The sequence below is a fragment of the Mobula hypostoma genome, chromosome 12, assembly GCF_963921235.1.
Source record: "Mobula hypostoma chromosome 12, sMobHyp1.1, whole genome shotgun sequence".
Lineage (NCBI taxonomy): Eukaryota > Metazoa > Chordata > Chondrichthyes > Myliobatiformes > Myliobatidae > Mobula > Mobula hypostoma.
In genome coordinates this window covers 47,568,270-47,591,781 of record NC_086108.1, presented here as the reverse complement: position 1 = coordinate 47,591,781, position 23,512 = coordinate 47,568,270, and the positions used below count along the sequence as shown (strand labels likewise).

Below are 23,512 nucleotides of genomic sequence, written 5' to 3'. Positions count from 1 at the left end.
TCCATGTACCCCAAAATTACATCCTTAACAATCGACTCCATCATCTTCCCAACCACTGAGGTCAGACTAACTGGCCTATAATTTCCTTCCTTCTGCCTCTCTCCCTTCTTGAAGAGTGGAGTGACATTTGCAATTTTCCAGTCCTTTGGAACCATTCGGGAATCTAGTGATTCTTGAAGGATCATTACTAATGCCTCCACAATCTCTTCAGCCACCTATTTCAGAACCCTGATCTGACATGTTGATATACTGTACTAGGGAGGGTTTCATGAACAAATACATATGGGTTGTATAAGGTATGTAGCTGGGTGATCACCTGAAGTTGGAAAGGGAATAGGTAGACAGAGTAGGGTACCCTGTGGCCATTCTCCTCAATAACAAGTATACTATTTTAGATGGTGTTTGGGGGGGATTGTTCCACCTGGGGGATGCCACAGTGGTCAGGACTTGAGCATGGAGTTTAGCACTTTGGCCGAGAAAGGAAGGGGGAGAAGAGGTGAGTGGTAGTGATAGGAGTTTCATTGGTTAAGGAACCAATCAGTAGGCTCTGTGGGAAAAAAAAACGAGACTCCCGGATGATATGTTGCCTCTTAGCTTCTAGGATCAGAGATCTTAGACTGAATCTGTAGCATTCTTATGGGGGAGGGTGAGCAGCAAGAGGTTGTGAAGAGCATGATGTAGTTAGGAAAAGTGACGAGTTCCTGCAAAGTGGAATTCAGGCAGTTGTCTGCTAAGTTAAAAGATGGGACCTCCAGGATGGCAATCTCGGGAATGCTCCCTGTGCCATGAGCTAGTAAGGCAAAAAATAGGAAGCTAATACGGTCTAAGATGTAGTTGAGGAGATGGTACAGAAGGGAGGCCTTCTGATTTTTAGATCATTGGACTCTCTCACAGGGCATGTGGGACAATTTGCAGTTGAACTGGAGGGGGACCAATATCCTTGCAGGGAAGTTTGCTAGCACTGTTTCAGAGGGGTAGTGATTTAAATTAGAGTTCTAGAGAGATGGGAGCTGGGGTTACTTGTGGGGTAAAAAGATGTTAAGCATACATACAAATATAGGGATCAAAACATTGAGCATGGTGGGACTAATGTTCTGAGTTGCATCCACTTCAATGCAAGTATTGTAGGTAAGGCAGATGAACTTAGAGCATGGATCCAAATGTGGAATAATAATTTTGTCGCCATTAGTGAGACTTGGTTGCAGGAGAGGCAGGACTGGCAGCACAATGTTCCAGGGTCTGTTGGTTTTAGACATGATAGAGGGGAAGTATTAAAGGGGAAGGGGTGGTATTATTAGGGAAAATGTCACGGTAGTGCAGAGAGGACATATCGGAGGGCTCGTCCACTGAAGCAGTTTGGGTGGAACTGAGGAAGAAAAGAATGACCGTGTTAAAGGGACTGTGTTATAGACCTCCCAGTAGTCAATGGGATTTAGAGGAGCACTTTTGTAGAAAGACAATAGACGTTGCAGGAAATATGAAGTTGTGATAGTAAGTGATTTTAATTTTCCCCATATTGACTGTGACTTCCATACTGTAAAAAGAGTAGATTAGGTGGGGTTGTGTTCTGGAAAGTTTCCTTAATCAATATGTAGAGATCCCAACTTGAGGAGAGCACGATTTTGGATCTCCTCTTAAAAAATGAGACGGGGCACGTGACAGAAGTGCGTATAGGGGAACACTTTTTATCTAGTGATAGTAATTCCATTAGTTTCAAGATAATGGACTATCTGGACCAGATGGAATGCACCCGCGTGTTCTGAAGGAAGTAGCTGTGGAGATTGCGGAGGCATTAGCGATGATCTTTCAAAAGTGGATAGATTCTGGCATGGTTCCGGAGGACTGGAAGATTGCAAATGTCACTCCGCTATTTAAGAAGGGGGCAAGGAAGCAAAAAGGAAATTATAGACCTGTTAGCTTGACATCGGTGGTTGGGAAGTTGTTGGAGTCGATTGTCAAGGATGAGGTTACAGAGTACCTGGAGGCATACGACAAGATAGGCAGAACTCAGCATAGATTCCTTAAAGGAAAATCCTGCCTGACAAACCTGTTACAATTTTTTGAGGAAATTAGCAGTAGGCTAGACAAGGGAGATGCAGTGGATGTTGTATATTTGGATTTTCAGAAGGCCTTTGACAAGGTGCCACACATGAGGCTACTTAACAAGATAAGAGCCCATGGAATTACAGGAAAGTTACATACGTGGATAGAGCGTTGGCTGATCGGCAGGAAACAGAGAGTGGGAATAAAGGGATTCTAGTCTGGTTGGCTGCCGGTTACCAGTGGTGTTCCACAGGGGTCAGTGTTGGGGGCCGCTTCTTTTTACATTGTACATCAACGATTTAGATTACAGAATAGATGGCTTTGTGGCTAAGTTTGCTGATGATACAAAGATAGGTGGAGGGGCCGGTAGTGCTGAGGAAATGGAGAGTCTGCAGAGAGACTTGGATAGATTGGAAGAATGGGCAGAGAAGTGGCAAATGAAGTATAATGTTGGAAAGTGTATGGTTATGCACTTTGGTAGAAAAAATAAACGGGCAGATTATTATTTAAATGGGGAAAGAATTGAAAGTTCTGAGATGCAATGGGACTTGGGAGTCCTCGTACAGGATACCCTTAAAGTTAACCTCCAGGTTGAGTCAGTAGTGAAGAAGGCGAATGCAATGTTGGCATTCATTTCTAGAGGAATAGAGTATAGGAGCAGGGATGTGATGTTGAGGCTCTATAAGGCGCTGGTGAGACCTCACTTGGAGTACTGTGGGCAGTTTTGGTCTCCTTATTTAAGAAAGTATGTGCTGACGTTGGAGAGGGTACAGAGAAGATTCACTAGAATGATTCCGGGAATGAGCGGGTTAACATATGAGGAATGTTTGTCCGCTCTTGGACTGTATTCCTTGCAGTTTAGAAGAATGAGGGGAGACCTCATAGAAACATTTCGAAAGTTGAAAGGCATGGACAGAGTGGATGTGGCAAAGTTGTTTCCCATGATAGGCGAGTCTAGTACGAGAGGGCATGACTTAAGGATTGAAGGGCGCCCATTCAAAACAGAAATGCAAAGAAATTTTTTTAGTCAGAGGGTGGTGAATCTATAGAATTTGTTGCCACGGGCAGCAGTGGAGGCCAAGTCATTGGGTGTATTTAAGGCAGAGATTGATAGGTATCTGAGTAGCCAGGGCATCAAAGGTTATGGTGAGAAGGCAGGGGAGTGGGACTAAATAGGAGAATGGATCGGCTCATGATAAAATGGCGGAGCAGACTCGATGGGCCGAATGGCCGACTTCTGCTCCTTTGTCTTATGGTCTTATAATAATGAAGGCGGCTAGGACTGGTCCTCAGGTTAGGATTCTAAACTGGAGAAAGGCCAATTTTGAAGACTTCTAAAGGGATCAGGCAGGCATGGATTGGGGTAGGTTGTTTTCTGGCAAAGGAATGTTTGGTAAGTGGAAGGCCTTCAAAAGTGAAATATTGGGAGTACAGAATCTATATGTTTCTGCTAGAATAAAAGTCAAGACTAACAGTTTAAGGGAATCTTGATTATCAAAGGATATTGAGGCACTGGTAAAGAAAAAGAAGGAGGTATTTTACAGGTGCAAGTATGTAGTATTAAATGAGACGTGTGAGGACATTAAGAAATGCGAGAGAACACGAGAGAAATCAGGAGTGCTAAAGGAAGACATGAGGTTGCTTTGGCACACAAGGTAAAAAAAGAATCCTAAGGTCTTCTATAGCTATATTAAGAGAAAATTGGTCCTCTTTAAGATCATTATGGTCATCTATGCATGGAGTCGATAAAGATGTGGAGATCTTAAATGCAATTTTTACGTCTATATTTACTTGCGAGATACAGAGCCTATCAGAGTGAGACAAAACAGCAGCGAGGTCATGAGCAATATCTGGATTACAGAAGAGGACGTGCTTACTGTTTTTAAGCAAATTAAGGTGGATAAATTCCTATGGTTCCCTTGGACCTTCTCGGAGGTTGGTGCAGAAATTGCAGAGGCCCTGTCAGAGATATTTAAAGTGTCCTTTGTTACTGGTGTGATGCCAGAGAACTGGAAGGTAGGTTCTGTTGTTCCATAATTTAAGTAAGGTCTTAAGAATAAACCTGGAAGTTATAGGCTGATGAGCCCGATGTCAGTCATAAGTAGGTTACTGTAACATATTATAAGGGACAGGGTATATAAGTATTTGGATTGATTAGGGATAGTGAACGTGGCTTTGTGCATGACAGGTCTTACAGTTTTTTGAGGAGGTACTAAGAAGGTTGATGAAGGGAGGCTGATGCACTTTAGCAAGGCCTTTGATAAAATCCCACGGGGAGGCTGGCATTAGGAGGAGGTAGTCAATTGGATTCAACACTGGCTTCGAGGGAGGAGACTGTGAACGATATGGATGGTTGTTTCTCTGACTGGAGGCCTGTAACTAGTGTTGTGCCTTAGAGATTGGTACTAGATCCGTTGTTGTTTATCATCTGTGTGAATGATTTGGATGATAATGTAAATTGCATCAGCAAATGTGCAGATGACATCAAGATCGGGGGCAAAGTGGATAATGGAGAAGGCTTGCAACATGATCTGGACCAGCAGGGAAAGTGAGTTGAAAAATAGTAGATGAATTTAATACCGATTAATGTGGGGTGTTACTCTTTGAGATGACAGACTAGGGTAGGATTTACACAGTGAATGGTAATGCACTGAAGTGCCGTATTTTTTGCAAGTGGCATCACAGGTAGGTAGGTTATAAAGAGAACTTTTGGCACATTGTCCTTTCTAAATCAGGGCACTGAGCACATGAGTTATGATGTTACGTGGAAGTTACGAAAGACATTGGTAAGACTAAATTCAGAGTACTGTGTGCAGTTCTGGTCACCTACCTATAAGAAAAATATGAATAAGCTTGAAAGAGTGCAGAGAAAATTTACAAGGATGTTTCTGGGACTTGAACACCAGAATTATAGGGAAAGGATGATTAGGGTAGGAGTTTATTCGCAAAAGCACAAGAAGATCAGTAGAAATCTTACAGAGTTATACAAAATTTTTGAAGGGTATAGATAGGATGAATGCAGGTAGTTCCTTTTCCTGCTCAGATTTAATGCGACTAGAACAGAGGTCATAGACTTAGCGTGAAAGGTGAAATATTTACAGGGAATCTGAGGGGAAGCTGCTTCACTCAGTGTGGTGTAAGTGCGGAATGAGCTGTTAGGGAATGTCATAGTTGTGGGTTCAATTGAAACATTTAAGAGAAGCTTAAATATTACGTTACAGATGGTACATCAATGAGACAGGAATGGAAGGCTGTGGTATGGGTACGGATAGATGATACCAGTCAGAAAACAAGGCCAACATGAACTAGCGTGGCCAAGGGCCCTGCTTCTCTACTGTAAGACACTATGACTCTAAAAGCAACTGAGCTGGTTTAGCCTCCTCCTAAGCTGGTCAAAAATGTCCAGCCCACAGTCTCCATCATCATGGCATAATCAGACTGCTCAACAATACAATTGTTATCTCTTCTGAAATACTTGTGGATTATTCTTTTATTTTTGCAGGAATTATGGGGTTGCAGTGGGCAAAGCACCTGAGAGATGCAGTGAAAGTCACGATAAATGACATAAATGAGGGATCTGTGAAGATGATTGGAGAAAATTGTCTTCTAAATCGAATGAAGGTGGTAAAGAACATAAAAGAGGAGGAAGAGGACGAAGATGAGGTTGAGGAAAATGAGGATACTTTAGGTATTATTGAGGTCACACAAATGGATGCCAATGTACTCATGCATTTGAGAGCATTTGACTTCATGTGAGTGAAATGCATCATAATATCAATACTTAGGAAAATAGTATGATTTTGTTTTCTCTTCACATACCTGAATAAATTTTAAACTTTAATTTTTCTTTAAAGTGTCCAATAGTCTGTACTTGCTAGACAAGATATTTCTTTCTTTAGTAATAGTTGGATTTTGCAACAAAATTGTTGCTACAAAATACTGGGGCTGCAATATATCTTTTTCTGTAGCTTGTAATAAAGCATGTGCTGAGCAACATTGTGAGCTAAATTTAGGAAGTAGCCCAATTTGGTACCAAGTGATCTTGGATCACAAATTGTTGTCATAGAATTCTTTGAATTCCTTCAAGGAAATGTTGGTAGAAAATGAAATACTATTCATATTGGAGGAACCTTAGGAAGGTGGAAGAAAATATGGGCTGATTCCAGTACTGAAAGATCCAACTCGAAAGAAGTATTTTAGCTATATTCATGGTGGTCTTATATATCCAGTCAGAGGGACAAACTGTTCTAAGTCTGCTTTAGTCAACCTGTTGTATTTCATTTTTTTTCCCTGGTTTCCTGCTGAAAAGTAATTCTGACTGCACATCCCTGAAGAGTGGTCAGGGGTAGAAACTTACTGCCTGTCTCTAAAGAAAATTTTAAGATTGTGCGACCTCATAATTTGCAAAAGATTGCAATAGCCATACATGTGGAAAAAGTTATCATTGTTATTTAGACAGTATTGCAAATGAACCATGGTCTAAAGCATTTAGCAAGTCTTAGAATACAGAAAAAAAATCATCTGTATATAGTTAAATATTCAGACAAACATTAGTTATTGGAGAGGTCTATTTCCCAAATTGTGTGATTTGACAAACGCTGTGGAAAATCTCTGTTGATGAAGTGGCTGTAGAGGAAGAAAAAATGTTCTTATTGCAGGCAGATGTAGCCTATTTTGGATCTGCCCATAATTTTCATGTGTATTTCACTCTGCCTTGTTGAGCTCAGAGAAGGTTAACTACATTGATTACTATCAGTACTTCCATTCTGGTTATTCATGGAATCTAAACAAAATTATACTTTGAGAAGGTAGTACTGTAAATATGTTCTTTTTTTTCCTGGTTGTGTTCAAAGTGATGTAAGCTTTGTAGATCAGCAATTTTTCAGTTAGTAGAACTGGGATTTTGGAACTTTGAGAATTCTTGCTGCATCAGTCTTTAATGACATAGCAGGAGTAATCTACTGGATCTGCCAACTGTCTTACTGTCCTTTAAAAACAAATGAAACAGGGTACATGCTGAGTTCTTATGCCATGTGGAAACTAAAATTCTCCCCAATGGGTCTGAAATGTTTTAAAGACTTTCAGCTCAAACTAGGCTGAAGGCAAACCTTTTAGTGTCTGTATCACCAATTCCTTGCTGAGGAGCTGTGTGTTCTATTGGCCAGGAGTAGGTAGAAGTGGAATTACTGGAGACACAAGATCCTTGTTTCTTTGCTTTGGGGTTTTGACGATTTAATTGCTGGTGTTGCATTACAATTGACTAGGCCCTGTTTTCACTTTAAATTAGTTTACTGAACCTCTGCACTCTTCTGAGCCTTTACTTTTTTACCCTTGTGTCTTTGCCAGCAAAATATTTTCATTGTTACTTCTTGTTCTTCGGCATCCATATGCGCTGAATCAAGAGCAACATCAATGTGTGTTGATTAAAAGTTGCTTTACATTTGTAAGTTTCTATGGCAGGAATAATGAACTTATGGCACGCAAGAATTTTGTTGGCGCATGGCATCCAGTGCCACCCCTTGATTCTTTAAACCCCAACCATAATAAAAAGATACATCTTAATCTCTTTACTGCCAAATGAAGCAGCGAATGATTCTTTACAAGCCAAAAGCAGTGAGCTGTTTTCACAGAAAATGTCTCACACTGGCTTGGCGCCAGCCAGATGGTTCTCAGAACATATGACATTGGATGATACATTTTGAAATCCTCACAGACCTGGTACACACATCAATATTTAGATTGTAAAAGGTTGGGCCAATTGACATTGGTTTTGCTCTGCTTATGTATTTTTTTCATCTGTTGTTTGTGAGTCAACACTGGATATTCAGTGATAATAATGGGAAATACTGGTATGTAGCTTACCACTTCCATAAATATTCAAGTGAATCATTGTTTTCAATAATGAACTTGGTCAAGTCTAATTATAGGTGTAGACTTACAGCTGAAACTAGTGCTGAATGCATAGCTCTCAAAACAACCAAATACAATCCAGATGTTAAATATTTCTCATCATCCATGCAGCAACACAAGTCACACTGAGAATAAAGTGCGAATTTTTTCCTTTATTTGATCTTTTATGAATATGCACCAAAGTTTATAGTTTCACATTCTCGTTTCTTATGTTATATAAAAATATTATTTAGAAATGATGTTTTTTAAAAAAAAAAGACAATTGAAAAATTTGATATTTTTGGGCATGTTTTCTAAAGTGCTTCATTTGTTTCAATCTGTCCCTGTTATACATGTAAATGCCCTTTTTTTCTTAAGATATACACAATTATTGATCAATGCTAATCTCTGCTTAAATGTGTGAATTTTTAAAGAAAATTATCACCAGTTTTGTCACACGCTCTCAAACAAAGAGCCCTGTAGGAATGCCCCTGCAGAAATCTGTCCTGACCTACCTCCCATCTGGAAGATGGAGTATATTGGGGAGAACTACTGAAATAATATGCTGTGTAAAACATAATGCAAAATATTTTTCTTCTGCCTTTGTTCAGTAATGAATATGGCAGATATTACAATTGCAGCTATCTGATTGTGTTTACTTTTGTCTTGGGATAGACACCTTGACCCATTTGGAACAGCAATAAATTACTTTGATGCTGCCTTCAGAAATGTGAGGAATCTTGGAATTGTTTCTGTGACATCCACTGACATCAGCACATTGTACTGCAAGGCCTTGAATGTCACCATGCGCCACTATGGGTGTCACATTGTCCGGACAGAATACTATAAAGAAGTGGCAGCCAGAATGGTCATCGCTTCAATGGCAAGGTAATGTGTTCACTAATATCTCTTGTAAAAATGCAAGGTTTTTGGAGAGTACCTCCTTAGTAGCTTAACAAGTTCAGGAAATGATTATCAGTTCCATACTATACTTTTGAAGAACAAGTCCTTTCAAGTCAAGACGTTTTAAAATTTGCTGTTATTTAAGTGAATGTAATAATGTAATATCAAAGATGTATGCACCCTCTGTTACTAAAATATAAAATAGTTAACTACCTTCTTTTTGAGTAACCTCTATGGCCACAGATGGAAATACATTCACTGTGAGATGACAGTACTGAATCAAAGCTCAATATTTGCACCAGCAGTAACCCTGTTACTCAAGTTTGAAGTTTCTTCTTGTGGGTATGTTTAACTTCCAGGGCTGACGTTTCTTTGGTCCAGCCAATTGTTATGGTGGGGACTGGGAGGCAGGGGCCCTGCTTGATAAAATCCAGCTCATTAATGAAACATAGTTGCAATAATGGAGTTGTTAGCATCTTGAGCTTTTTTCTGCCGTTTGTAGCCAAACACTATTCTTCCCCTTACCCATACAATTTAATTGCAATATATATCTATCATTCTCAGATAGGAAATGTTTTTGAGATAGCATCTATTAGTCTTTTCAGAAAGAAGTTTCATTTGCCTCTTAAGGTGTTGGCTCTGACTGCCAACCAATGTGAAGAATAGTGCACATTGACCACTATGTGGTTCTTCAATAGATTGTAGATTTTAATCCAATTTATGTCCTAAACATTCAAGTTCTAGGAAATACAACACACTTTTGTAATCCTTATTAAAACACTTGGTATCCAGATGTCATTCTGGTATCTTTTAGGCTAGGGGTCACCAGCCCGTTGATCGTGATCGACTGATCGATCTTTGACACTTTCCCAGTGGATCCTGAAGAAAAATCAAAAATAAATACAAAAGTACTGTTGTAATGTGAGCATTATAAAAGTAATACTAATTAGGATAATGTTAATATAGCAATACTTTTGCTAAAAAGCTGTTTGTAAAGAGAGATTGTTTCCGGGTTGCGGGGGTTTAGTTCCGTTCTTTCTGCCCAGTGCGCATGTGTGTAGCTCTCCCGCCATGCACCGAGTTTTCAGCGTAGCCTGTGCTGCATCAAAGTGACCAATCAGATTAGGTAAGAGTACAGACTGTCGCAAACATCGATATACGGCAGTGTCCCCAACCTCCGGGCCGCGAAGCAAGCAGTGGTGCAGCGGTAGTCCAGATGCACACAGCACATCCTTAAGGAAAAAAGCCGAAATAAGCCAGCTAATTAATTAGGTGCCACCTGGCATGTAAATGTCGGCTCAGATCAGAGGCGACGCAATCGGCAATTGCTCGTGATATTCTGATAGCGTGGCGGATGCTCCACAAAAAAAGGCGAAAACGTACAAATTCCATCCAGAATGGGAAGAGGAATTTCTATTTACCTTGGTGAAAGACAAGTGTGTATGTATGTTGTGCCACCAAACACAAGCACTGACTAAAGGAGGGAATCTGGAGCGGCACCACAACACCAACCACCAGAAATTTAAAGACACCTACCCCCCAAAGAGCGCAATTCGTGCCAGGAAAGTTGAGGAGCTGAAATCGGAGTTGAAGGCCCAGCAATCGTTTTTCACAAAACATGCTGCTCAAAATAAGGCTGCTATTGAAGCATCATTTCGTGTAAGTCACCTTTTGGCTAAACACAAGAAGCCTTTTACAGATGGCGATTTATTCAAGGAAGCAATGGTCATTACCACAGAGACGGTTTTTAATGACTTTAAAAACAAAAACGGCATCACAACCGCAATACGTAATATACTGCTTGGCCCTGCAACAGTGACAAGGAGGGTAGTGTCACCGTCAGAGGATGTGAATATTCTTCACTACAGTTCAATGAATCCCTGGATGTAATGCAAACAGCTCAGCATGTTGTATTTGTCAGAATGGCTTTCCAGGATTTTACAACAAAGGATTTTACTTCCTCACTCTTTTGCAATTAAAGGAGAGAACGAGAGGTGAGGATATTTACAATGAGTTTAAAAAATATGTCCGTGAAAATGACAACCCCATTCATAAACTGATTGCAATTACTCCTGATGGCGCCCCAGCAATGTGCGGTGTGCACGTTGGTTTTATACCACTAAAAGTCAGTGCCTACTTCGGGTCAACTTATCTATGTGAAATTGCATTTTCTCAGATGAAAATTATTAAATCTAAGTACAGCAGCTGACTTACTGACAGACACTTCACTAGGGTTGCCAACTTTCTCACTCCCAAATAGAGACTCATTCCACCGAGATGCAACACTGAGCATCATAGGAAGTCATTCCTGCCTGTGGCCATCAAACTTTACAACTCCTCCCTTGGAGGGTCAGACACCCTGAGCCAATAGGCTGGTCCTGGACTTATTTCCTGGCATAATTTACATATTACTATTTAACTATTTATGGTTTTATTACTATTTAATTATTTATGGTGCAACTGTAACGAAATCCAATTTCCCCCAGGATCAATAAAGTATGACTATGACTATAACGGACAAAAGTAGCAGTCAAAATCCCGGGACATTTGTGTTTATCCCAAGAAAGACTACCATGACCATGAAGCCTTGCGCAGGCGCCTGTGTGTGCATGCGTGATGTGCCGATTTTTTTTTTTAACCCCATGAATCGGTTTTGGCTTAATCTTCATTATTTCTACTTTATATAGGCTGTGTATTATCATCTCATTCCTGCTTTTACTATATGTTAGTGTTATTTGGTATGATTTGGTAGGTTAATTCTTTGGGTCTGGGAACGCTGAAAATTTTTTTCCATATAAATTGCTTCATTGGCATAAAGCATTCCGGCACGAAAGATTTCATAGGAACGTTCTACCTTAGCGGGGGAATACGGGACAGTTGGCAACCCTACACCTCACAGACTGTCTCAGACTGGTTGTCTGTAGTTATGAGCCAAATTTCAGGGAACTAGCAGAAACTATTCAGCCCCAGTCATCACACTGAGTGCAACAGTCAATTTTTATTCATTTATTTTTCGTATTGAAATAAAATTAAATAATGAAACTTAGAATTAAAGGTGTGAAGTATTGTAATATTCTTAAAGAAAGACAGCTATGGCCTGTTTGATATGCTAGTTACAGTGTTTTCTTGTTTGAATTAATTTGAAAGTTTGACAAAAGTATTTTGTGTAATTCAAATACAATTCACCCAAATAAAAGGCCTCAAATTGGAAGTACTATCTGAGCTGTTTTTTGCTCTAAACGATTTAGTAGGTAGATCTTGCCTTTCACTGAGGTCGAGGTAGGGGATCTTGGGCTTAAAAAGGTTGGTGACCACTATTTTAGGCAATGTGTGGCAGAATACTAAATGCACCAGATTTGCCACTATGGTGCAGGTTTAGTTAAACCAGCACTTTCTAAAGCTTTTAGCTATATTATCTTTAATCCTCTCAATCCTGTGTCCAGAATTTCTTTAGTTTTATTTTGATTACATTTTGCAACTTCAACATTACTAACTCTTCATCCTACATAACAGAACATAAGCCCACAACGTTGTGCCGACTTGCATTAACCTTGCATCAATCCAACCCTTCCCTCCAACATAGCCCATAACCTTCCAACTTCTTACATCCGTGTGCTAATCTAAAAGTCTCTTAATTGTCCCTATTGGATCAGCCTCTGTGACCAGCCCCGGCAGTGGGTTCCAGGTCCTCTCTGTGGTTTAAGAAAAAAAACTACCTCTGACAGCTCCCCTAAACTGTCCAGCACTCACCTTAAACTGATACTCTCTTGTCTTGGTCATTGCCACCCTGGACAAAAGGTGCTGCTGTACACTCTACCCACGTGTCTCATCATCTTCTGCACCTCTATCAAGTCCCTTCTCATCCTGCTCTGTTCCAAGGAGGAAAGTCCCTAGCTCGCTGAATCTCTTCTGTTTTCACAATGACATTTTTTACAATAGCAATTGATTTTTAAGTTTGTAACAATAGCTTTTGGGACAGCGTGGGGAGTTAGGTGTTAGGGACAGGGATGAGAAAGAGTTGGAGGTCAGGGGTAGGAGCCAGTGTTCAAGCCAAGATGGCACTGAGCTGCAATGTCTATCTATGTCATGGTGCAGACTTAGTTGCTTTGTAGGTTCATAAGGAAGATATGGGCGACAGTGCAGGGAATTAGGAGTCAGGTGAGGTTTTAGTAACAGAGATGAAGGAGAAAGAGAGATCAGGACAGGAGCCTGTGTTTGGAGTACAGGCCACTGGGATCAGAGGGCCGTACTATTCCTGAAGTCAACCCTAGGGTGCTCCGTGGTCGAAGGTCAGAGGTCCGGGAGGTCAGGTCATTTGAGGCCTGGAGGTCAAACCCATGATTGGCGACTCCTTAGGTCGATACCCAGAGATCGATGAAGTCCTGCAGTCAAAGTTGAGTGCTTGGTGAGTCTGGAGGTAGAGAGCCCAAAGGGTCAAAGACCGAATTTGGTTAGTCCAAAGGTAGAGGCTTGAAGATCAAGTCTTTGTGTTCAGACCAGAGACTGGAGGTTGGAGGCCCGATGCCTGTGAGTTTGAGAGTCTGGGTCCAGGGTCTGGAGGTGACCTCTGCTGGTGAGGATGTCTTGTTCTATTGTTGGTACTGCTGCTTCTATTGTTCCATGTTGATTGTTGTATTGTTGTTTTGAACATTGTGGGCATGCTATGTTGGCACTGGAATGTGTGCCCCCGGCACACCCTTTGGTATGTTGGTTGTTAACTCAGACAACACATTTCACTGTGTGATTTGATGTACATTTGATGAATCTGAATCTGAATTTTCTGTTACAGATATTCATTTATCACAGTTTTGCTTATTCACACAATATCTCTGTAATTTAGTGCTGCCATCTGCAGTGCTCACAAGTTTGTGCCACAGGTAAAATTGGACATGTGGCTTTCCTTCCAGCTGTTTAAGTACTGAGTCAAAATTTGTGAGATTGGAGGGTCACTTTAAGTTCAGCGTGGAAGGCTAACGACCAAACTTATCTGTGGATCTTCTGTGTGTGTAATTGACAGCATGAAGGCCATTAGGCACCTGAAACAATCTACTGTTTGTGGTTGCTTGCAAAAAATTTTCCTGATGTGCCTAGCCTATGAGAACGTGTAACCCTAAAAGGATGTAGTCTACTTCTGCATTACTACAAAGACTTTATTCTGCCTGGGCCACTGATGGATGCACCAAAGTGTCCATTTCCTCCAGGTGGATGTATCCTTCCATTTCCTCCATTACTGATTACTCATACGCCAACCCCACGATATATCCAACTGGTATAATATCTGTACACCTAACCCCACTTGCCAGTTCACCACCCATATGCTACCTCCTCACCCAAACAAATATCCAAAACAAATTCTCCTGGTGATTTTCCTTTCCAAATCTCTGAGCAGAATGCTTCCTGTTCCCGCAGTCAGTTGTACTTGGAAACGGCTGCTTAATATTTTAAGCAACATTTGTACTGTATGAAAAATCTTTTGTGTTCCCTTCTTTTCACATGCCAACTTCCTTTCCTCATGAATGTATAAAATAAACCGTCTGAATTGTGATTAATTTGTGCAAAGCAAATACATAGCATGAACATCATTAACCTAAGGCATATGCAACTAAACACAAAAATGCTATTTGCTACTGAACCCAGGATTAAAAATGTTATCCTTGTGCGTGACTGAAAAGATTAAGCATTATGTTTACAACCATAATACTATCTGTCAAAGTCGACCATACTGAAGTTATTCAGAATGAGAGTCAAATTGTGAAAAGGGAGATTGGTCCGCACGTCATCAGAACAACTTCTTATAATAAGTACACATTAGATTAACATTAGCTGAACCAGAAGTTGCTGCAGACATTCTGCAACCACTGTTTAGTATAATCTGGGAAAAGGGACATACCCAAGAGCTAGACAAAGGGAGTTATTGTTAAGATCCCCAAGAAAGGAGTGCTAAGTGATTGCAACAACTGGTGTGGCATCACACTTTTGTCAGTGCCCAGCAAAATGCTTGTCAAAGTCATTTTCAATGGATTATAGATGCTGTCAATGTGTGCTTGAGGAAAGGGCAAGCTGGCTTCAGGAGAAACAGAGGCTGTGTCGACCAGATCTTCACGCTGCGTAACATCATAGAACAGTGGCAGAGACAACTGTATGTGAATTTCGTGGACTTTGAAAATGCTTTTGATAGCATCTACAAATTCTCAGATCATATGGGATCTCTTCCAAAATTGTCCAGCTTATGGTTACTTCACCTGCATAGATGAGGACCGCAACTTGAGCTTTGAAGTCAAGACAGGAGTCAGGCAAGGCTGTGTGATGTTGGTGATATTATTTAACCTGGTGATTGACTGGCTTATGAGGCAAACAATGATAGATAACCAGAGACATATTATGTGGACTCTATTCTCTACTTTAGAAGAGCTTGGTTTTGCAGGTGACCTCTCATTACTATCACATACATACCAGCACCTGTGTGCCTTTGGTGGACAGGTTAGACTCAGAGTCAGCCAGAGAAAGACGGAGACCAGGACCCTCACTGTAGAGTCTCCTCTCACATCAAGGCATATGACGTCAACACACTGACCCGGGCAGCATCACTTGGCAGGATGGTGGCACCATGGCCGACATCCAGTGCAGGCTCAACAAAGCTGGAAGCATCTTCAGATCAATGAGCAACATACGAGGATCAACCAAGTGCGGTGTCCACACCAAGGTGAAGTTGTACCAGAGCTGTGTTCTGTCCACACACTTGTACGGGTCAGAATGCTAGTGCATGACAGAGGGCGACCTTTCCAAGCTCTCGTCATTTCACACTATGAGCCTCCAGAAGATCCTTTGTATTTTCTGGCCAAGAAAGATCTCCAACCACACCTTACTCCTTCAGTGTCACCAAGAGTACATGGCCACAATCATCAAGTGGAAATGCTGGAGATGGATTGGGTACATGATGAAAAGAGAAGCCAACTCTATCATCAAGGCAGCACTTCATTAGGACTCTGAAGGACAGAGGAAACGCAGAAGACCAAAGACAATTTAGCACCATACCGTAGAGGCAGAAGTGAAGATGCTGAGCCACACCTGGGGCACCATAGAGAAGATGGCCAAGGACAGACAGAGATGGAGGACCTTCATTGCTGCCCTAAACACCAACAGTGTAATAGGCAGTAACTAACTAGACTGACATTGGGCTCCATTAATGAAACAACATATTCAAAGTCCATGTTCAATATTTAAAAAAAGGAAATTGTCTCGTATACCTGGAACTTTAATTTTTCAGCAATGTACAACTGAAAATTGATTTTTATGTTGAGTGAAGTGCAGTAACAATCATTTCCAGGGCATTTACCTCACTCTGGATAATCAGCTGGGTAATTCCTCACGCTCCTGAATGGAATTCTGTGGTTGGAGTACACATGATAATGCTATTGCATGTAGAATTTTTATTTTAACATTGCAGAAGGACTTTGATTTTGTTATTCTGAGACAACCTTGTCTTTGCAGTACAGCCTCCTAGGCAGTTAAATTCATTATTTTCCATTGTCCTTTCATCCCTCCAGAACTATGGTGAGCTTATTCCTGAAATGTAATTCACAGAAAATGTTTGTTGTGATGCGTCTAGTATGGTAGCATAGTAGGTAGTGCTTGTCGCTCTCACTTTCTGCTTCCAGCACTGGCTAGCAGTCTTGTGAAAAGGAGAGCTGAATGTGTAAGTCTCTTTCTGCCAGTACATAGCATCTCCAACTGCAAGCCTCGTGTAGTGCCTTCTCGCTGGCGACATATGGAAACTGAACTCCTTTCGGACTCGGGCTGAATTACAGAGGACGGGGAGGAGGTCTGGCCCCTGCACACGTGGTACAGGCACACCATTGTGTGGACATGCCCTGGTGCTCTTGAAACAGATCCCCAGCTATGGGTAAATAGCTGCACTGCCTTGTGGGCAGCCTCGGGGGAGACGAAGACTACGGGAGTAAACCCGGACAACAAATCTGGAGTGAATCCCCTAAGGTGGCTGGATGTCATTGAACATCCTTCCGGCAGTCAGGCTGGTGCCAAGCGTATTGCTTCATAAGCTTTCCTTTGGACTACACTGGTGAAGCCGAGAAGAGGACCTTGACAACTGGGCATCTTAGGATCTCGAGACCATTTGCCCAGGCTTGTGATGATGATCATCATCTCCCATTGTCCTTTGAGAAAGACAGGTGCCAACCAACCAACCAATTCAATGAGCTCCAGGTCACAGACCACTGGCCTCAACCTCCAATTATCACCCTGCTCAGGCATTCCAATTGTCTTTTTCTCTCTTCCCCAATCCCTTCCAGTTAGACATATAGAACAGTACAGGTCCTTCAGCCCATGATGTTGTGCCAAACTTTCAAGTTACTCCAAGATCAATCTAGCGCTTCCTTTCTGCATGGCCCTCCATTTTTCTTTCATCCGTGTGCTTAAGAGTCTCTTAAATATCTGCCTCTATCACCACCCCTGGCAGCGCATACCACAAATCCACTACTCTGTGTAAAGAAACATACCTGAGATATCCTCCCCCCATACTTCCCACCCATCACCTGAAATATTATGGCCTCTTGTATTAGCCATTTCAGCTCTGGGAAAAAGGTGCCAGCTGTCCACACGATGAATGCCTCTCATCACTTCACACACCTCTATCAAGTCACCTCTCATCCTCCTTCACTCCCAACACCCCCAATCACCAGCAGTAGCCAAATTATTACACTCCAATTACCATAAAATCTCATTAAAAATTATTGTAGCTGTAGGTCCCTGAATCTCTTTTTAATTTCTCTTAATCTTTAACTTCTAATTTTTATTGTTATTCCAGTGCTTATTATAGCAGTAAATCATTTTACATTTGAAAGTCTGTATTTACTGGGTCAAGCTCAGTTAAAGTTGGGTTTCCGATACAACTTTGGCTATCATCTCATTGGAGTAAAACTAATATAGTCTTTGTGGTTTTGGTGAAGGATCTTTAACTTGAAAGGACCCTCGTCTGAGGGTTTCCAGTATTTGATTTCATGATTATAAAAAGACTATTATAAATGTTGTCAACTTTTAGCTTGATCCCTTAAGTAAGGCACATTTTAATAAAACACATGTATTGATCTGGTGAACTTCAGGGCATGTTAATCAAATTTTGGTTACATAAATTTAGTCCAAGTTTTATCCAGTATATGGAATAAGCTACCATATGGAAGTGGTGGACATAGGTTCAATTGGATCAGCACATAGGTAGGAGGGATGTGGAGGCTGATGGGACAAGTTCAGCAAGGACTATATGGGCCAGAGGGCCTGTTTCTGCACCGTATGCTGTATGACTCTCTGCCATGACCAGAATAAGTTACCCATTTTTCTGTGATAACTTATCAATAGATGGCCTGTTAAATTTCAAGTTTAGTGTGAAAAGGTCCTGAATGCCTTGAATTTGTTGATGATTCTTGAGAAGCTCTGATTAATATTGACTGATGAATATTAGAATCAAAAAGGAACTTCCAATCATACACTGCAAAGCCTTCGATGAAATTGTATATGATTTTATGTCTCTTTTTTGATCCAAATTTCAACGGAAGAAGAAATTAGATTTCAGAGAATTCTCTATCATTTCAACACACACAGAATGTTAGAGGAACTCAGCAAGTCAGGCAGCATCAATGGAAGGGAATAAGTAGTTAACATATCAGGGCTTTTGGAAGGTCTTGGCCCGAAACATCGACTGTTTATTCATTCCCATAGATGTTGCCTAACCTGCTGAGTTCCAGCATTTTGTCTGTTGCTTTGGATTTCCAGTATCTGCAGAATTTCTTGTGTTTATTATTATCGTTTTTCATCTTTCATATTAAAATTGTGTTTGGAAACACGAGGAATAAAACATATGGAATTTGGCTTTACTTCACTAAATTTGTCAGTCTTAGAGTTAGAGCAGTAATTTTCAATATAGTACCTTCACATTGTAACTGCAAGACATTTCTCAAACTTTTGATGCATTTTCTCTAACTGTTCTAAGAAAATGGGGTCTGGTGTCCCTTTTGGCTTGGTGGTGTCTTCTGATACACTGCCTTTGCTGGGCTGTTGCATGCAACAGTGCAGTCTTGTCAGTGTGAGGTTGTCATTGTACCATACATCTTTAGTGAACTTTATCCTGGAAATCAGTTACATGGATAAATCTTAGATCCAATTATGATTCTTATAATTGAGGTAGTAGTACCTTTCTCTTTGTCCTTAGTTAAATGGAACAGCATCTGAAAGTTGTTTTTATTCCCCTCATTGTTCAACTGTGTTACCTTGTGTTTTCTGATATTTCCCTGCAGGGCTGCAGCACGCTGCAATAAGGGGATTGAGGTCCTATTCGCTGTAGCTCTGGAACACTTTGTTCTGGTGGTGGTACGGGTGCTTCGAGGTCCTTCCCAGGCGGATGAAAGCCTGAAGAAAATCCGACGCCTGATCCATTGTCAGTGGTGTGAAGAGCGGGTCTTCTACAAGAAGTGCCATATGCTAGAAGGTAAACCCCACTCAACAACGGTCTATGCAGCCAGTGGTTAAATATATTTAGCTGTTTGCCTTCACCTGAAAAGGGGGATCAGTGAACTGCTGCAGTGTTTGTCAATCTGCTGTTGATTACTTGTCTACTCCCAATGCTCTTTAAGCTCCCTGTACTTTAGCATTTTATACTATATTATAGTACAGGGGTCCCCAACCTGTTTTGCACTGTGGACTGGTCTAATATGGACAATATTCTTGCGGACCAGCCGACCGGGGTGGGGGGGTGGGGGGGGGGTGTTCAACTAGAGTTGAACTCACCTCAGCATGTCTTTTACAGTTAGGATTGCCAACTTTCTCACTCCCAAATAAGGGGCAGAAGTAGCAGTCAAATACGGGACAGTGTTTGCTCCGAGAAAGACTACCATGACCATGAAGCCTTGCGCGGACACCTGTGTGCACATGCGCGTACGTGCTGATTTTTTTTGCCACAAATCGGTTTTGACTTAATCTTCCCGACTACAATGCACATACATTATTTCTACTTTATATAGGCTGTGTATTTATCATATCATTCCTGCTTTAACTATATGTTACTGTTATTTTAGGTTTTATGTGTTATTTAGTATGATTTAGTAGGTTCTTTTTTGGGTCTGGGAACGCTCAAAAATTTTTCCCATATAAATTAATGGTAATTGCTTCTGCGCTTTACGCCATTTTGGCACGAAAGGTTTCATAGGAACGCTGTACCTTAGCGGGGGAAATACGGGACAAGGGCGGTCCCGTATGGGACAAACCAATTTAGCCCAATATACAGGATGTCCCGGCAATACAGGACAGATGGTAACCCTACGTTCAAGTTCAACAGTGCGTGACAGGGAATGAGGAAAAATGCAGCTGACTGATATCGTTTCCTCTCAGCCCGGTAGCACATGCTTTGCGGGCCGGTACCAGTCCGCGGCCCAGTGGTTGGGGACCACTGTTATAGTAATATCCCTGTAATATTTGATATCTGGCTCCTCTTTCATATGCCATTGTTAGCCACCTTAAATGGCAGAAAGTTTTGTGTCACATACTTGCTGAATCTGTTGTAGATTTTGACCAACTGGTAAGTATATTTGAAATTCCCTAGTGGTTAAAGTTAATGATTTCCCTTCGAGCAAAATTTCAAGTAATACAAGTGGTATTACAGTTTCCTCATTCTTCTAAGCACCAGAGATTTATGTATTTTATTTTGCAGCTAACATGGAATATAAGAACCAGATATGTTAAGTATTTCTCTTCATGTGAATTCTAATATATTGAAACATTTACTGAATATGGTCTTATGGTTTTAAGTTTGGAGTCAGCACCATACAATACAAACACTGTCATAGCCTTGAAAATTGATGTGCAACAATGCTTTATGTTTAGTGACAAACAACCAGTCTATTTTCAAACAGATTTTCTGTTGTTATTTCAGAAAGTGCATACCGTCAGCTGCCATGTGATTGTCATGGAAGTATGCCAGGAAAAACTGCTGTAGAGCTTGGACCATTGTGGTAGGTTGCTGCTAAAAGTTAAGGATTTGGAATAAAATTCTAAGTTATTGTTTGACCTCATGTTGAGTCCTGAATGTCCAGCATTCCTAGTTTTAGGCATAATTTTCTTTTTACTCAAGCAAGGAGTTTGGCCAATGTTATTGAAGTGTTCTACAGTCTAACACTTGGTTTTCTTGTGGCTGTTGTATCAAGTGTCCTAATAAATGAAAGAGTTGCCAGCAATATTTTTTAGTCAACGCCTGCTGATTTGAAATTGTGCCCACTCCTAATGGACAAGTTCCTAATATGTTCTGCAAAAACACTGGTTCAGCACTTGTCTGTGCCACATGTGGGTGGGTTTAGGAGATGACAAAACCACATACTTCAAAGGTGATCAAGCTCTTCATTGCAGAGGCCTGTATTAGACTTTCAATGTTGTGTTTTAGTTTATTGTCAAAAGCACAAGTACGTATATCCACAGATGGTATGAAAAATTTACTTGCAGCAGTATCATGGGCACTTAACTTTCACAAGAAAAGCACACATTCAATATTTGTTTTTGCAAGAAAGACACAATTAGAACAAACTAAGGTCCATTATAGTACAGAGTGGTCATAGTGTTGCTATACTGAGGTAGTGATTAGGGTTGTGCAGATTGGTTCAAAAGCCAAGTGTTTGAAGAGAAGTAGCTGTTCTTGAACCTGATGTTGTGGGGAACTCTGGCTTCTGTACCTCTTGGTCAATGGTAGCTGTGAGAAGATGGCATTGCCTGGTTGGTGGAGATCTTTGAAAATGGATGTTACAGTGCCTCATGTAGGTACTTTTGATGGTGGGGTACAATGTGCCCTTATCTCCACTAGTCTGCAGCTTTTCGCTTTCCTGAGCATTAAGATTGTCGAAATAGACTATAATGCAACGAGTCAGTATACTTTCAACAGTACATCGGTAGACGTTTATTAGAGCATTCGGTAACATTCGAAACCTCCTTGACAAAATCTAAACAAGACAAATCAACTAAAAGGAATTGAATGCAAATGAGGTTGAGTTTCCCTGGGTTTTAAGGACATAAAAATCTGAGTCTATAATCATAAATAATATAGATGCTGTAGGCTTGCATAATAGTTCTACAGAATATCTTTTTCAAGTGTGAAATTATATAAAGGGACATCCTAATGTTTTACAGTTAGTGACGTATTTGAAGAGTCGGCATTGCATTACCATAGGAAAATAGCAAAGGAAAATGCATCCAGATTGCACAAACCTCAATATGATAATGATCAGAATGTTGCTTTTGTAATATTGATCAGGAAGCCAAAATAATTCTCCTGCTCATCACACTGTTATTAAAAGAAGTTGTGCTATAAGGTTTTTATACCTAATTGAGAGCACAGAAGGGGCCTCAGTTTAATACCTTAATCAAACAATGGTATTGCAGCGCTCCCTCAATACCACTTCAGCCTTGCTTTACATTGTCCAAGAGCCAAAGAAACCCAAAGGTACCACTGCTGGATATTAGTATGTAGAAGCAGAAACCTGACAATGTTTGATGGACCTCTGCTTCATATCGTTGAGCTTAGTTGTCATCTTTTTTCCTTCACTCCTTTCAAGAAGTTAATTTTCATAATCCAAATTCTTCCCAGTCTATTTCTGCTGGAGCCTCCTGGTCTCATGGCGCCATCAAATAGATCAAATGCATAGAGATTCTTTTGAGATTTTGCCACCTCACTTTTCTTGCTGTGTCATGGAAATATTCTTCCAAAGCATTCTCATGACTTGATATAAATCAGCATTATACACCAAAATTCCGGCATTAAACCAGGAAGCATTCTACAGCTTTGCAATATTTCCAAGGGATTATTATGGATAATTAATACTAAAGAGCTTGAAAGATTTAATGTTCCATTCACTGGGAACATTTAGGAAACATAAAAGAAATTAGTGAAATGGATAGGGTTTGTTATGAAGCAACATTCTAATTTACTTCAGCAAGATACTCTAGACCACTTCCTCACCCTTACTATGGCATAATGAATGGACCAGAATACGGTGTCTGGTTTTGTGCATCTGACACTTCTTTTGAAAAATATAGCCAACAGGTGAAGACTTCAATTAGCTTTCTCCTTTTCATAATTCCCAAGCAGGATTTCAAAAATTACTTTTCTGTATTTTCTAATCCCTTACTCACTCTTCCTTCAGTTAGTCCTGACGAAGGGTCTCGGCCTGAAACGTCGACTGCGCCTCTTCCTATAGATGCTGCTTGGCCTGCTGCGTTCACCAGCAACTTTGATGTATGTTGCTTGAATTTCCAGCATCTGCAGAATTCCTGTTGTTTTCTGTATTTGGCTTGCTATGCCTCAAATTGACTACTGCAGCATTGAAGTATTATGTTGGCCTTGAATATTTTTTTTTCAATTTATAACCTACTAGTGTTTATTTGTATAATATCTACTTTTTTGACATTTTGTATTTACATTTTTTAAGTTCATTATAGAACTTGTGTACAAATAAAATTTGTACAGCTGTGACAGATTTTGTACTTGGCTTTGCCCTACTTTGTATCCTTGTAAGTTTTAATTTGTCTGATTAATACTTTACTGAGAGGAAACCAGTCCAGTGAAAGCACTGATATATCCATTTGACCTTAACGTGCTTTTTAGTCATGTGCATCTGAAGGCGGCTCT

General features: G+C 40.6%; 1 protein-coding gene across 1 annotated transcript in view; it reads left to right on the top strand.

Moving 5' to 3' along the window:
* The window catches only part of trmt1l (tRNA methyltransferase 1-like), an 87,747-nt gene that overhangs the window by 41,276 nt on the left and 22,959 nt on the right, over window positions 1–23,512 (top strand). The window contains exons 9-12 of the mRNA XM_063064015.1: window positions 5,546–5,795; window positions 8,608–8,820; window positions 19,143–19,333; window positions 20,774–20,852. Of these exons, the coding sequence (XP_062920085.1) occupies window positions 5,546–5,795; window positions 8,608–8,820; window positions 19,143–19,333; window positions 20,774–20,852 (733 nt within the window). The remainder of the gene's footprint in view (window positions 1–5,545; window positions 5,796–8,607; window positions 8,821–19,142; window positions 19,334–20,773; window positions 20,853–23,512) is intronic.